The sequence below is a fragment of the Microcebus murinus genome, chromosome 19, assembly GCF_040939455.1.
Source record: "Microcebus murinus isolate Inina chromosome 19, M.murinus_Inina_mat1.0, whole genome shotgun sequence".
NCBI classification, from domain to species: domain Eukaryota; kingdom Metazoa; phylum Chordata; class Mammalia; order Primates; family Cheirogaleidae; genus Microcebus; species Microcebus murinus.
Genome location: NC_134122.1, coordinates 45,319,816 through 45,337,203, shown reverse-complemented (window position 1 = coordinate 45,337,203; position 17,388 = coordinate 45,319,816). Strand labels below are relative to the sequence as shown.

Sequence of the window (17,388 nt, the reverse complement as noted above, 5' to 3'; positions counted from 1 at the left end):
AAATCCACGGATGCTTGAGTCCTTTATATAAAACGTAGTATTTGCATATAACCTCTGCACATTCTCCTGGATGCTTCAAATCATCTCCAGAGTACCTATAATACCTAATACAACATAAATGCTATGTAAACAGTTATGCTGTATTTTTGGTGTCATTTATTATTATTATTATTTTTTTTTTTTTTTGAGACAGAGTCTCGCTTTGTTGCCCAGGCTAGAGTGAGTGCCGTGGCGTCAGCCTAGCTCACAGCAACCTCAAACTCCTGGGCTCAAGCAATCCTCCTGCCTCAGCCTCCCAAGTAGCTGGGACTACAGGCATTCGCCACCATGCCCGGCTAATTTTTTCTATATATTAGTTGGCCAATTAATTTCTTTCTATTTATAGTAGAGACGAGGTCTCGCTCTTGCTCAGGCTGGTTTCGAACTCCTGACCTTGAGCAATCCGCCCGCCTCGGCCTCCCAGAGAGCTAGGATTACAGGCGTGAGCCACCGCGCCCGGCTATTATTATTATTATGGTTTTATTTTCTAAATATTTACCATCAAGGGTTGGTTGAATCCATGGATGTGGAACTTGGGGATACAAACAGCCAACTGTGTATTGTAGTATTCTTGTATTCTTGTAGAATTCTTGTAGAATCCTCGTATTCTAGTCTTCCCTCATGTCTGTCAGTGATACTGACATTTCGCCAAAGATTTCATACGTCCTTTGTTACATTTGGTTCCGTTTGTCTTATAATTTCTGTTGTTACTGTGAATACTGTGAACTTTTTTTTCTATTAAATTTTCTAATTGATTATGGCTGGACTATAGGAATACTACCGTACATTAATCTTACAACGAGCAACTTTGCTGAATGACCTAACTAGTTCTAATAACTAATCTGCAGAATCTTTTAGACAATCATACTGTAGACTATCATCTTGTCTATACATAATGATGGTTTGATTTCTTTTTCAGTCTAGACCCAACACGGCCACTAACTATATCTATGACTTTGGGCAAGTCACTAAGATTCACTTTGTTCATTTATAAAATGAAATGACTGAGGCAGGGGATCTTCAAAAACCTTTATTATGCCCCAATTCCTGACACGGTTCCTAAGACCCCTTATAGACAGAAATTATAGGAGAATATTTGTTCTAACATTTGGTGTTTGGCCCTAATTCCTGACACAGATTTCCTAAAATCCCTTGAAATTTCCTGAGGGATAGGAACATCTTTTGTCCAAAGGAAGCAATTCTTGCTGGGCCTCAGGATGCAGGCTGGTTGCCAGGGGAACCAACCATGCAATTAGGGGCTTGGAAATTTCAGGCTCCCCTCAACACCACCCCCATGCCTGACCTCTCTGGAGGGGAAAGAGCTGGAGGTTGAGTTGATCCCCAATGGCCAATGACGGAAGCAATGGTGCTTACATAATGGAACTTCCATAATAACCCAAAAGGACAGGGTTCAGAACTAAAACTAGGTTAAATGAACTAAAACTAGGTGTCTAGAGGCTGGTGCACCTGGAGAGGACACAGAAGCTCTGTGCCACTCCCCACATACCTTGCCCTGTGCATCTCTTCATCTGACTGTTCATCTGTATCTTTTGTAATATCCTTTATAATAAACGTGAAAACATCAGTAAAGTGTCTGAATTCTACGAGCCTCTCTAGCATGAGGCCATGGGAACCCCTCACTTATAATGGGTCAGTCAGAAGTACAGGTGACAACCTACTACTTGTGATGGCATCTGGAGCTGGGGGCAGTCTTGTGGGACCGAAGCCTCCCTTGTGGGATCTGATGCTACCTCTAGGTAGGATAATGTCAAAATTGAGTTATATTATAGGACACTCAGTTAGGGTTGCTGGAGTATTTCTTGGTGTGTAGAGACAAATCCCCATACATCTGTTGCCAGAAGTTTTGAGCTGAATGGTGTGTGAGAAGAGAGAAAAAAAGTTTGTTTTCATCAGAACTCTGGAACCCTAACTTTGGCCACAGGTTTTATGCAAATTGAGGCTTATAAGAACTGGTGGCAAACTTCAGTTAGTAGTGGCCAGAACAATAAATGCAAACTGCACCCTGGGAGTACTCAGAGTTGCAACATAGGTCTCCAGTGCAAACATCCTTAGCTCGTCTCCATTTCTATATTCCTATTCACCAAGTTGATTATATCATCCCAACTAACCGTTGAGTTTCAACAAAATTTCAGTAAAGCAATTCCCACTGCAGGCTTTTAAGGTATAACCTTGAAAATGCAAATGTAACAAGACGAAAAATTATTATTCACAGCATCAAAACTTCCCGATTAATTACTTGAGTGTTTACTGCTTATTTTAAAAATATTCTGGCTGCAAATCAAGCATCATTTTCTATAGCTCTTTTCTAATGAAGTACTTCAGAAATACAAAATATATAAAAAATTCTATAATAAACATCCATGTTCCAATGCCCAACTAAAAAATAAATCATTACATACACAGTTGAAACTAAGTAGATACCCAACCCTGATTTCATTCTGCCTGTTCTGCTGAAGTAGTAACCACTCTGCTGAATTTAATGTTTATCATTAATGTGCACTTTTCAGAATTTTTCTATTCATATATATTCACTAATATTTTATACAGAATAATTTTGCATATTTTAATGTGGCATAAATGGTATCCTACCGTATATGGCCCTCTGCAATTTAATTTCTGCATAATATTACATTCCTGGGATTGATTCCTGTTGCCAGGTGTGCAACTCATCAAGTTGCATGCTCACAAATGGTAAATTTTATTGCATGAAAATTATACCTCAATAAAGCTGATTTTTTAGAAGTCCCCAAAAGCACAAACCACAAAGAAAAAGAAAGATATATTTGACTACATTAAAATTAAAGACTTCTGGATACCAACAAATACCATAATACATAAAGCAAACAGACAAGCAAAATAAGATAACAACATCAATACCCTACCACCACCACCAACAACAAAAAACAAGCCTCGGATTGGGAGAAGGTATTCTTAACATGTGCATGTAAAACTGATAAAATTTTACTATCCAGGATATATAAAGATCTCCTACCAATTAATAAGGAAGAAAAAAATATCCAAGTAGAAAAATATTTAAAAGCTTTAAAGAAGTAGTTCATGGAAAAGGAAACTCAGATATTCTCACTGTGTGCAAATTGCTTAGAATATGCTATAATTTTATTATCAATTTCTCTACTGATGAACATTTAGAGATCTCTTATTGGTTGGCAGGTTTGGGCTTCAAACAGAATTTAATTGAGGTTCCCATATACTTCCTGCCCTACATGCGTACACCCTCCCCAATATCAGCATCTTTCCCCAGAATGATAAGTCTGTTACAACTGGTGAACCTTCATTGGCACATCATTAGCACCAAACTCCACAGTTTACATTAGAGTTTACTCTTTGTGTTGGATATTGGATGGCCTTTGACAAATTTGTAATGACATGTATCCACCACTGCAGTATCATACAGAATAGTTTCACTGCCCTAAAAATCCTCTGTACTCCACCTGTTCATCCCTCCCTCCTCCCCCAGCCCTGAGCAACCTCTGATCTCTTGACTGTCTCCATATATTGCCTTTTCCAGAATGTCTTACAGTGTGTAGCCTTTTTCAGATTGGTTTCTTTCACTTAGTAATATGCATTTAAAGTTCCTCCATATCTTTTCACAGATCGACAGTTCATTTCTCTTTAGCACTAAATAACATTTCATTGTCTGGATGTATCACAGTTTATCTGTTCACCTACCGATGGACATCTTGGCTGCTTCCACATTTTGGCAACTATGAATAAAGCTGCTACGCACATCTGTGTGCAGGCTTTTGTGGGGACATAGGTTTTCAACTTATTTGGGTAAATACCAAGGGGTGTGATTGCTGGATGGCATGGTAAAAGTTTGCTTAGCTATGTAAGAAGTGCCACACTGTCCTCCAAAAGTGCCTGTTCCACTTGCATTCCCATCAGCAATCAACGAGAGGGCCTGTTGCTCCACAGCCAGACCAGCATCTGGTGTTGTGTTCTAGATTTTTGCCCTTCTAACAGGTGTTGTAGGGATCTTTTATATGTTTTTTCTATTACAAAAAACATTGACATGAAAGTGTATGTGCATGTTTTCATGAGCCCAAGTTTAAGAGTTGGTCTAGGCCAAGTATATTTCTTGGAGTGAATTTGTTCAGTCCCAGTTACAACCATCTTAAACATTAGTAAGTATAATCATATTGCTATTTAAAGAGGTTATACCAATGAACCCTTCTACCAAAAATGTATGAAAATTTCCATTGGTCCATATCTTTGCCACCATTTTACATTGTGAAGCTCATCAACTTTTGCCAATTTCATGCATAATTAGAATGTGGCTTTAATTTGCACATCCCTTATTACTGATAATCTTGAGCATCTTTTTAAATATTTGGAAGCCATCTGAGTTTCCTTTTCCATGAACTACTTCTTTAAAGCTTTTAAATATTTTTCTACTTGGATATTTTTTTTCTTCCTTATTAATTGGTAGGAGATCTTTATATATCCTGGATAGTAAAATTTTATCAGTTTTACATGCACATGTTAAGAATACCTTCTCCCAATCCGAGGCTTGTTTTTTGTTGTTGGTGGTGGTGGTAGGGTATTGATGTTGTTATCTTGTTTTGCTTGTCTGTTTGCTTTATGTATTATGGTATTTGTTGGTATCCAGAAGTCTTTAATTTTAATGTAGTCAAATATATCTTTCTTTTTCTTTGTGGTTTGTGCTTTTGGGGACTTCTAAAAAATCAGCTTTATTGAGGTATAATTTTCATGCAATAAAATTTACCACTTGTGAGTATACAACTTGATGAGTTTTAACACTCTTCTACAATCATCTAATCATCACCACAATCACAAAATGGAACATTTTCATCTGTTTTATGGAATAAAAACATTTGCATGTCTCTGCAGTAAATTCCCACCTACTTCCCCCAGCCCTTGCCAACCACTCATTTGCTTTTCGTCACTACAGCTTTGCCTTTCTACAATTTCATATAAATGGAATCATTCGGTTGATAGTCTTTAGTGTCTTGCTTCTCTCAGTGTGCTTAATGATTCTGAATTTCACCCATGTTGTTGCACAGATTAAGAGTCCATTCTTTTTGTTACTACATAGTATCCCTTTATCAGTTGATGGAAATTTTGGTTGTTTCTGGTTTTGGGCTATTATGAGTAAAACTGCTCCAAACATATAAGACTTTGAGTAGAAAGTATAAGTTTATATTTAATTTTATAAGGAACTGCCAAACTGCTTTCCAAAGTGACTAGATCATTTCTCATTGAAATACGATTTCAAGTTCCTTTTATTTACTATAAAACAATGTGTGCAGTTAAAATATTTTTATACCAAGGTAGCAGATAGAATGTTATGTTGGCAAAAAAATCTTAGCATTTCATTCTGTTTCAACTTTGTCAACATCTATTTATATATTTTAATGATTCTTCTGTATAGAATCAGAATCTTTAAATTATGTATAAGCATGCTAACAAAGATGTATCCTTTATATAAAGAAGTAAATTAAACATTACTGCAAATGTACTGCACCAAGCCCATTATCAATCTATATAGGCTTAAGCATTATTACAGTCAGAAATATAAATATTTACTCTGGCAACATTAAAGATATTAAATTAATTCCTTGAAGCAGGAAGACAATGTCTGTGCTTCTTTAGAGAATACAATAGGATATAAAAAGCCAGATGAACTGATAAACTGTTAAAATAGATGCATCAACATTAAGTTAGTCTAAAGAAGAAATACCAGTTAAAATCAGCAAGCCTTTATTGAGGATCTACTTCCTGCAAAACTGTATTATGTACTTGAGATACAAGATGCATGAGAGGCTGCCTCTGCCTGTAGGTGCTTTCATAATTAGAAAAAGGCAAAAGTAAATGTAAACGGACACATGATTTAGCAGCAAGTGGCACCATAGAAGAAGGAATTCATTTTGCTTGACAGAGAGCAAGGGGGAAGGTGAGAGAGACAGAGACAAAGAGACAGCAAGTCCGAAAGTAAGAGAGAGAGAGAAACAGAAAGAAAGAGGAAGGAAGGGAGGAAGAGGAGGGCATTACTTTTTCAGAAAGAAGGAAGGGGGTGCATTATAAATGCAGGAAAGCTTTCCAAAGGAAGAAATATTTGACAGGTGCCTAAAGGATGAATAGGCTTCCTTTGAGTAAGAGTGTGCAAGGGTTTTCTAGGAAGAGAGAAAACAGAGCACATTCAAAGGCAAATCGTCATTCAGTTAAATCAGACTGGACTCTTAATACCTACAGGGAAATTTATGTGCATCAAAATGTACAAATCCACAAATAGCAGCACACAAAATAATGCAATCCACCATTCAAGAGCTTTCAGCAGCTTCCTTTGATTGCAAATAAAGTTGTGCTGGTACATGTGTGGTACTGGAAGCCCCACCTCACCTCTCAACAGAACACTTGGGAGTTCCCAGTCAAATGCTTCTCCTCTATGCCTTTGTTCCTATTCTCCTTATGAAATGCTTCCTTCCACATCATACTCTATGTTTGTATTTTACCCCTCTATTCTCCCAATCTTTCAAATGTCAAAAACATTCATTAACTTATTAAGTACCATCTGTCAAGGAGGCCCACTCGAACAACATGCTTCTTCCTGCATAAAACCTCACCAATAGCTCTAGCCATAAGTATTCTCTTTGCCAGCTTTACGATAGGATGAATAATCTAATCTACAGGCAGAAAACTTTTTCTTCTACCATATCTTTGATTATTGCTCCTATCGCATTTGTTCTATTAATAGCTTCTCCTTTAGCAACATAATACTTTCTACATGGTAGATCAGGGACAGGCACACTCTGGCCATAGGCCAAATCTGGCCCACTGCCTGTCTGTGGACAGCCCATGAGCTAAGGATGGCTCTTACATTTTTCAGTGGTTAAGAAAAAATTGCAAGAAAAAGAAACAAGGTTTATGACACATGAAAATAATATAAAATTTAAATTTCAGTGGCCATACGTTTTTTGGAACATTCTCATTTGTTGACATACGGACTATGGCTGCTTTCACGCTACAATGTCTGAGTCGAATAGAAAACGTCTGACCCACAAAACCTAAATATTTACTATCTGGCTCTTTACACAGAAAGCATGCTAACCCTAGTGTTAGAGCTTCATTTGCTGCAGTGTGTTCACTCCAGTAATGGCTAAGTCATACTCTCAGATCCAGAAAGATGGCATAAAAGACCCCCAGGGCAAGTTCCAGTTTTTCACAGGCATCCACTTAATTCAGCTCTGCTCACCTAAATTAACGGCTTCTCCCTGCCCTCCCCTTGGTTCTATTCTCTGTCATTACAATTACAAGAGATATACCATTATCAAAGTCACAATCCCTAGCCTGTACTGCTACCAGCGCTGTTCCTATCTGCGTCTGCATTTAGCATTTTATTCCTAAGAACTAAAGGTTCCAGAACACAATGTGTCATCACCAGCTTCCTGCCCACCAATGCTCCCACGGTCTGGAAGAAGTTTGAACTGATGGGATGGAGCAGAGGAGGGAACCAGAGTTGGCTGTTGACTCTGTTTGCTAGCACAGCCCCCTGGGTCTAAAGCAAACAGGGCAGGTGGATTACAATCTTCTGTCAGTATTTGAGGTGAACCTGTGTATGTAAGAGGTGAACTCCGGGGAGGTTTCTTCACACTGGTTCTATCTGCTTTATAATTAGTGGGTGTCTCTTCGAGATTATACAGTAGACTGTTTTTCAGTCTTAGTCTTCAGTGTTTTCTTTTCACTTCATTTTCTACATCGTACAAGAAACATAATGGGAAATCAGGAGCTCATCTTTGACTACAATGAGGATCCTTGAAAACCTTTTAAAAATTCCCAGAATGAGTCTTGAGCTCATACAGCTATATACTGATGTTGTATTATTCAAGTAAGCCCTTAAATGCTTCCTACTTTGGGAATTTCAATCATGTCATCTTTACTTGATCATTTTTGTAATACTTCTCTTTCCTAACTGGATAGCGGCATAAATGCATGTTTAAAACGCTGAGAAGAATTCTTTCCACAAAATGTATAAATTACAATTTAACAAGCAGTTCCATTCTGGCCTGATGTAATAATCTGCCGAAATGCAGTCAGATATTTTCTTATAACTCTCTTGTTCTCTCAGAACTCTGCTTAAGTATGTAATCACTTATTCTGTATAGACTGGATATTCGCATAACGTTAGAATATTGGGTTTTTGCCATACATATATCTAACTTTGTTTTCCTCTTAAAATATTGACAAGGAAATAATTATATAACTAAAACACAGGGATATTGAGAAATAAATAGTTATTGATCATTTATCTTCTTTCCCAAACACACTGGTCTTTTTTTTGCCTCCCTTTTGCACAAATGTCTGTGAAAGTTAAAATGAATAAAAAGAGAATAACAAAACAACGATAATGTTAATATTTATTTCCTTATAATTATGTTTTATTTTTTCAATTAATGCTTAGGGGAACATATTGATCAACAGTATCTGTTGTTTAAGATGTTTCATAAGCATTATTTTTAAAGTGAATCTTTCTTACATCATCTAGCATTTATCTTATACTGACATTTTTATTATTCAAAAACTCTCACATGAATAAGAAGTGCAGTTCATCTGGCAAATCACAACTATTATGCATCATTAATATCTTAATGTATTATTTATGGTGGTGAATAATATCCTGAAATGAGAAGTCACTGAAGATAAAATATTGCTTTGTCATGTTCCATTATGGGAAGAAATACTTTTAATTACAATGATGCCATAGCAATTGGAAGAAACCTAAAGACCTCTTGACACTGTTGTGCCTACAAGGCTCGACTTCCTTTTTGGAAGCCTAATAAAAACAACAATGTTGTTTTTTTTTTTGTTTTTTTTTTTGAAGTGATTTTACTTTTATTTCCTTCACGGTAAGCCAATCATGAGATTTCACAGTGATTTCTGGGTGGGGCAGAAGGAGGTGGTGTTAAGCATCAGCAGGGCTGTGGCCCCACTGGCCTGAGGAGGTGCAGGCAGGGTGGGTCCTCCTCACTGGGGCAGCTGCAGGAGCACGGACTGCCCCGCCGGCAGGTAGGTGATGTTCCGAGAGCGTGACAGCTGGTACGCAATGTCCTCGGCGGCCTCCAGCTTGCGCAGCTCGATCAGGCCATCCCCCGCGGTGGCCAGCGAGTTGGCGATCAGCTCGGCTGCCTTGGAGTCGCCCTCGGCAGAGATGATGGCCGCCTTTTTCTGCTGCTCAGCCTTTTCCACCACGAATCTGGCCCTCTCTGCTTCCTGCTGAGCCACCTGTTTGGCTTCCACCGCTTCTGTGAACTCCTTCCCAAAGGTCAGATGCGTCAAGGAGACATCGTCCAGGATGAGCCCGAAGGTTGCTGCTCGCTCCGTAAGGTCATCGCTCACCTGCCTGGAGACCAGCTCTCTCTGGGTGATTAGTTCCCCTGCATCAAAGCGAGCCACCACTGACTTGAGGATCTCTGTGGTGATGGACGGCAGCACGCGCTCGTCGTAGTCCTCTCCGATGCTGGTGAAGATGCGCGGGAGCTGGCTAGCCACCGGCCGGAAGAGGATGCGCAGCGTGATGTTGACATTCTGTAAATCTTTGCTACCAGTGATGACTGGTACGTTACGCGGTCGAGAGCGGCAGTCAAAGATAATTGGTTTCTGTACCCATGGGATGAGAAAGTGAGTCCCTTCCCCTACCACAATGTCCTGCACTCCACGGAATCGGTCAAAGATGACAGCTCTGTGCCCAGCATCCACATTATACAAGGCAGAGTTCACCACGCCTCCTGCAACGGCCAAGGCCAGGCCGAACTTGCCAATGGACTCAAACACTTTGGCAGCCATGTTTCCTTCTGTTGGACCCACTCACACCTGCTTCCACTCTGACCAACAATGTTGTTTTATACATACTCTGGATGTGGACCCATCTTAGAAATACAGAATCATTGAAGTGTTGGGCTGAAATAAATCTTAAAGATCCTCTTATTAACTCTCTCCAAAGTCCTCAAAGATAAACACCAGAAAACTATGCTTGTAGCAGAGAGATCATTAAATAAAAATAGCTTTTATTTGTTTAAAAACATGAATTTCCTTTTGAGGAGGAGCACTGCATAACTATTAATTCAACTGTCACATTTCTATAAAACAATGGTCCTCAAACTGTGTGTCTATGGAACCCTGTGGTGTTCCATGAGATTCACCCTGTGTAATGATGCTAAAATCTTTTCCAGTTTTGTAATTTTTTTCTATTTAATACTGTTTAATACAGCAATCTAGTGGAACTTGAGATTTGATTTAGCACAAAATTAAATAATTATTTTTAAAGTGTTTATTGTCATGAGTTTTAGATTATCTGAATAAGTTGAGACTCAGCAGTATAGAGCATGTTATGAAATGATTAGTATCAACCATTGCTTACATGAACATGAAAAGCCAAATAAATTAGTCCCCAGTGAAACTGTCAAGCCCAATACTATATCAATCCTTCACAGAACTTCACGGGCAGTTTTATTTAACCGACTCTTCTTTTGATCCCTATTTAAACGAACCTCTCCATGCCCTGAAGAGGGAGCTCAAACTAGTCTGGTCCATTTGAGTTGATTAAAGTTATTCTGCTATGTCTATGAAAAAACAGATGACATAAATTTAAAATCTGCCCATATATTAAATATGCCTGAGTAGCACTACTCAACGCCAATTATGAATTGTTTCTTGATTTAATTCAAGTTAAAAGCCCTAGAATAACCCAAATATTATCAAAGGAACATTAGCTTAACTGGCAATTATTCCACTTAATCAAATATTTTACCGGTTATACAGTGATTATAAGAGAAAAGAGAAAGGAAGACCAATTCCATAATATGTCCTCACACTGGCTATTATTATAGTGCTGCTATACCCAGGAGTATGATTTTCCACTACAATGGCCGGGTAGCAGCAAAGCAAGCCAACTCAGACTATGTGCAATGCTGAAGTACACATCATCCACACTAGAATCCAATTACGACAGAGTGTGGATGTTTGTTTTTAAAAAGGTGTGCCTAGCTGTAAAACTGGTTTGCAAAATTTAATGTCCATCTTTAGGAATACAAATTATGTTCAATTACTTACTATTTAGAATGAAATATTCATAGCTTTATTCTATTCCACTCTTTCCAAGAGTTAATCAAATTTAAAGAGTATTAATTAAAACAATATAAATAAGGTAAAATTACATTTTCTATTTCGAGAGCCAAGGTTCCTGGGACTAAACACATATTCTTTTCCATATTATAGACAAGTATCTTTATCAAAAGGGACCCTGTGATCCCTTTTGAACTTTTAAAAAAATTCCACAAAGAAAAACAGAAACAGCACTTCAAATCTGCAGTCTTAATAAATTTAATGATGCAACACACATATAGGAAATTAATCGATTAGAATATGCACACATGATATAAACATAATGCAAAATAATATTATCAAAAATAGTAGGCTGAGGCCCGGTGGCTCATGCCTGGAATCCTAGCACTATGGGAGGCTGAGGCTGGGGGATCGTTTGAGCTCAGGAGTTCAAGACCAGCCTGAGCAAGAGGGAGACCCTGTCTCTACTAAAAAAAATAGAAAGAAATTAGCTGGACAACTAAAAATATATAGAAAAAATGAGCCGGGCATGGTGGCACATGCCTGTAGTCCCAGCTACTCGGGAGGCTGAGGCAGGAGGATCACCTGAGCCCAGGAGTTTGAGGGTGCTGTGAGCAAGGCTGATGCCACGGCACTCTAACTCAGGCAACAGAGTGAAAATTTATCTCAAAAAAAAAAATAATAAATAAACATGAATAGTATTAAAGCTTAATGCTTTATATTGGCAAATGATTGGCCTAAGACTATTAATTGGTCTTCTTTCTACCTTAAAATACAAACTTGAGTTTGTGTGCATGTGTATGTGCGTGTATATGCCAAATATCATTCCACATTTGTCTGTGCTCCAATATACCTTCTACCAGATTTTTGTCTATAAATAAGAAGGCTATAGGCCGGGCGCGGTGGCTCACGCCTGTAATCCTAGCTCTCTGGGAGGCCGAGGCGGGCGGATTGCTCAAGGTCAGGAGTTCGAAACCAGCCTGAGCAAGAGCGAGACCCCGTCTCTACTATAAATAGAAAGAAATTAATTGGCCAACTAATATATACAAAAAATTAGCCGGGCATGGTGGCGAATGCCTGTAGTCCCAGCTACTTGGGAGGCTGAGGCGGGAGGATTGCTTGAGCCAGGAGTTTGAGGTTGCTGTGAGCTAGGCTGATGCCACGGCACTCACTCTAGCCTGGGCAACAAAGCGAGACTCTGTCTCAAAAAAAAAAGAAAAAAAAAAAAAAAAAAAGAAGGCTATTGATACATCAATTTTATAACCTGCTACTGTTGTTATGTATTTCTTTCATAAATCTGTTTTTGTAGTAGTTTTCCCATTGATTCTTTGGGAATTCTTACATATATAATCAAATCATCTGCAAGTGGAAATAGTTTTACCTCTTCATATCCAATCTTCAACTAATCTATGTCTAATTACATTGGCTCACATGTCCAACACACACATATATAGCAAAAGGCATGTTGGATGTCCATCTTTAACTTATATGTGACTTTAACTATTCTTGTTTCACTTTAAAGAAGGTGCTGACTGTTGGACTAAAGCATGATTATGTGTGTGCCTGTGCTTGTAAAAAAATGTTAAGGAGGCATCTATCAAGTCCCATTTTATTATTTTTTAAACATAAATAGAATTTAAATTGTGTCCAGTGCCTTTTCCCTATCTATGGAAAACTTGAAAGGATTTTCTCCTTATCTTTACTAATATGAAGAATTATATTCATGGATTTATAGTACTGAGCCACTCTTGGGTTCCTGGAGTCATGGTGCAGGTTTTAATTCAACATTGATTTCTTCTTTTAAAATATTTTATCTCAGGTTTCAGTATCAAAGTGAAATTGATCTATAAATATCCTTTGCCAAATAATTTTCTGAGATTTTGGAATTCAAGTTATACATACTTGATAAAGTAAATCTGAGTGCTTTCCTTCTTTTGTAGTGCTTTAGAATAATTTAAATAGCATAATGAAGTAGAAATTATCTGACCCTGGTGCATATCTTATCAAGGAATACTTTTACTACACTATTTATTTTATGACATTTGGTCTGTTTGGACTTTCTATGGTTAATTTTATTTTTCTAAAAACTGATTCATTTCATGAAGACTTTTAATTTCACTTGTGTATAGTTAGGCAATTTGACCATGATTTAATTTCCTCTGTTTTGATCATTATCCACCTCTGACCCATAAGTAACTTCTAATATTTGAATATGTGTGCTTTCTCTTTTTCCCTTGATTAGATTAATTAGTGGTTTGTCTACTTTATTAACTTTTTTCACAGAAACAATGTTTTTAATTAACTCATCAATTTCTTTTTTATCTTTACTGATTCCATTTCATTGATTTGTTTTTCTTATTTGTTATTCTTTTCTCAATTTTTTACTTGGCTGTTTAATTCATTTAACTTTTTTTCATTTTTAATAATATATGCATACACTGTTATATAAACTTTATTCTGAAAACATCTTTGGCTATATCCCACATATTCTAAAACATGATGTATTCGTTACCATTATGTGCAAGAAACTTTGATTTTACTTTATATTTCTCATTTTACCCAAGATTTATTTAATAGTAAATTTTTTAATTTTCAGGCAGAAAATTCTTTTGATTTTAGGGTTGTTTGTTATCAGGGGTTGGGTCTTTTTAAAGTAATTTCTAGTTTTATTCCTTTATAATCATATTTGTATTATTGCTACTCTTTGGAATTTACTGAGGTTTTCTTTGTGGCTTAAAATATGGCCAGTATTTCTTAATGTTATATGTGAACTTTTAAGAAAAGTATACTCTATTTTTGAGGTTTATATGTTGACATATCTCTGTATGGTCAACCTCATTAAGAATGTTAAGCATTTTACTTATTTTTCCCAGTTGGAGTGTGTTATATTAATATATCTATTATTAGTGTGTTTCTCTGTTTCTCTTTGCAAATCCCAAGGCTTCTGCTTTGCAAAATTGTTTCTGTTGTTGGAGGCATACACCCAGTTAATCTTCATTGAAAAGTGTGCCTTTTAACATCATAAAGTATCCTTCATCTCTCTTAAATTTTTTCAGTCTAAATTATACCTTGTCAAATAATGACACTGAGGTACCTGCTTTCTTTTTATTTGCACTTCTTGGTATATCCTTACCTATCCTTTTATTTTTTACCCCTTTGTTTTAGTATACATAGTATTAGATTTGCTTTTTTAGCTAATCTTAAAATTTTAAGTTCTTATTTTAATAGGTAAATCAAGTCCACTTTCAATTATTTATATGATCATTATGTTTTGACGGTCAATTTTCTTTTTTTTTTTGAGACAGAGTCTCACTTTGTTGCCCAGGCTAGAGTGAGTGCTGTGGCATCAGCCTAGCTCACAGCAACTTCAAACTGCTGGGCTCAAGCAATCCTGCTGCCCCAGCCTCCCGAGTAGCTAGGACTACAGGCATGCGCCACCATGCCCGGCTAATTTTTTCTATATATATTAGTTGGCCAATTAATTTCTTTCTATTTATAGTAGAGACGGGGTCTCGCTCTTGCTCAGGTTGCTTTCGAACTCCTGAACTCAAACGATCCGCCCGCCTCGGCCTCCCAGAGAGCTAGGATTACAGGCGTGAGCCACTGCGCCCAGCCTTGACGGTCAATTTTCTTTGACCGTTAAAATATATTTTTTATTTTAAGAGACTCTACATATATAATTTCATTTTTATTCAAAATGAAATGTTTCCTTTTATTTAAAACATTTTATAGGTATGGGGTGTGTGTGTGTGTGTGTGTGTCTCATCCACAGGTGATATATATATATATAGAGAGAGAGAGAGACAAATGTCCCTGAACAATAAGGACATATTCTGAGAAATATGTTGTTAGGTGATTTTGTCATTGTGTCAACATCAGAGTGCACTTACACAAACCTGGATGGTATAGCCTACTGTACACCTAGGCCATATGGTATAGCCTTTTGCTCCTAGGCTATAAACCTATACAGCATGTTACTCTATTGAAGACTATAGGCAACTGTAGTACAATGGGAGGTATGTATGTATCCAAACATAATTAATCATAGAAAAGGTACGGTTAAAAATACAGTATAAAAGATAAAAAATGGTACACCTACATAGGGCACTTACCATGAATTGAGCTCACTCTGAGTGAGTCAATGAGTGAGTGTTGAGTGAATATTAATGCCTACAATATTACTACACACTACTGAAGAGTTTAAAAGTACTGTATACTTAGGCTACACTAAATTCATAAAAGAACACTTTTTCTTCAATAATAAGTTACCCTTAGCTTACTGTAACTTTTTACTATATAAACTTAATTTTTTAAAATCTTTGACTCTTGTAATAACACTTAACTTAAAACACAAACACATTTACAGCTGTATAAAAATATTTTCTTTCTTCATATCTCGTTCTATAAGCTTCTACTTTTTAATTTCTTTTTTTTTTTTTTTTACATTTTAAACATTTTTGTTAAAAACTAAGACTCAAAAACACACATTAGCCTAGGTCTACACGGAATCAGTATCGTCAAGATATCATTGGGCAATAAGAAGTTTTCAGCTCCATTATAATTTTACGGGACCATCATCAGATATGGGGTCTGTTGTTGACCAAAACATCATTATGCAACACATGGTTGTATATGTGTGTGTGTGTGTATATCTGTATGACACATATATCATATATATAAATATCTACATTAATATATATATCTTTTGTTTAGGAAATTTTGGCTACCTTAATACTAATATCTTTAAAAATATCCTTAAGTCCTTTTATTTTGGTTACCACCTCTTAGTTCTCTATAAGCATTATTGCAAATAGCTAATAACCTTTTTTCACCCTTCCCTCCCAGTTAAAGTTATATTGTTTACTTTCAGACTATACCTATTACATACATAAAGCAATCGAAAAGTTGAATATGTTTATAAACTCTCCCCATTCTCTGATTTTTTGGCAGTTGTACTGGCCCCATTGTCAGAACATAGAGCCATCCAAGAGATACCTTCTCCCCTAAAGCCATCATTCAGACTCAGCTCCTCAGGCAAATATGTACTGAATGCTCACCATCATTCCTGATACCACAGTCTCTACCAGAATCCGGTTGTCTGTAGCTCATTCTCCAGTAAACTCGTAAGGAAAGACTCATGGAAACAATATCTCTAAAGTTTTCCATGTCCCTAATAGTTTATGACCTTTCTACTGAAAAGTCAGTTTGGCTAGAATCCCTGACTCACATTTTCTTTCCTTGAGCTTCTTAAATATATTACTCCATGTTCTTTTGGCAGAAAGCACTGTTGTTACAAAAGTTTGATGACAATCTGACTTTTCTTTCCTTTAACAGTGGCTTGGTCTTTTTGCCTAGATTCAACTTTTTTCTTTACTTCCAAACTCTAAGTGCTTTAATAGAATATCTGGCTTGGCTGCCTAAGAAGTTGATTTTCCTATGTCTGAACAAATGCCTTTCAATGTGTAGTTTCAGCCAAGAGTTCTTGAACTATGGTTTTAAATATTTGTTCTTTCCCTGCTAATAGTTTTCTTTCTTGAGCCTTCTATTATAAGTACATCGGAATTTCTTCTAATCTTCCATTTTCTCTGATGTCTTTTTCATCTCCTACTTGATGTCCTTCAGATTTTTGAAGGTTTTCACTTTTCCATCTTCTATTTCTCTGAAGATGTTACCTGGGGGTTTATGTGCCCGGGTGTTCCTTGTAGTTCAGTCTCCATCCCCAGAACTTTTCTTTCACTAATAATTTGCACCTATTATTCTTCAGCTCTCTTTACAAATCTCTCTTCTCTACTCATCTTACTTCTAAGTTTATAATTTATGTTGTTCTTTCACAGTGCCTCTTACTTTAATTTCTTTTAGTTCACTTTGAAACAGGTATAAGTTTGTTTATCTAGTGGACCTTTCTTACCTATAGACATTATTTTGCTTCTTATTCTCTTTTACATATAAAATTATGTATGCATATATACATATATAATTACATACAAAAGAAACTGTGAATAATTATATAAATAAATATAAATTAGATTATTCGATTTACATGTTACATATAAATTATACATGATTATATATAATTATGAATGTATTAGAAAATTATAATGTCTACAGGCAATAAAAGCACAATAAATAACCAGCTAAAAATTGAGATGCTGTTTCTTATATTCTCAGGGAAAGAGAGGAGCATAGCTTTTTTTAGCTTCATGGCCCTAGAGCTCCTTGTTCTGTGGT

The 17,388-nt window shown here is 36.6% G+C and overlaps 2 protein-coding genes across 5 annotated transcripts in view; both read right to left on the bottom strand.

The window, feature by feature from the left end:
- RYR2 (ryanodine receptor 2) overlaps positions 1-17,388 on the bottom strand; it is a 644,030-nt gene that overhangs the window by 444,054 nt on the left and 182,588 nt on the right. The gene's annotated exons all lie outside the window — the stretch shown is intronic.
- Positions 8,899-9,945, bottom strand: LOC109729607 (prohibitin 1). Its single transcript, XM_075995506.1, has one exon. It carries the CDS (start codon positions 9,880-9,882, stop codon positions 9,064-9,066), a length of 819 nt encoding a protein of 272 aa, XP_075851621.1. The 5' UTR covers positions 9,883-9,945; the 3' UTR covers positions 8,899-9,063.

What these genes read in the sequence shown, in the direction of transcription:
- LOC109729607 (XM_075995506.1), bottom strand. Translation starts at nt 9,882, where the DNA reads ATGGCTGCCAAAGTGTTTGAGTCCATTGGCAAGTTCGGCCTGGCCTTG.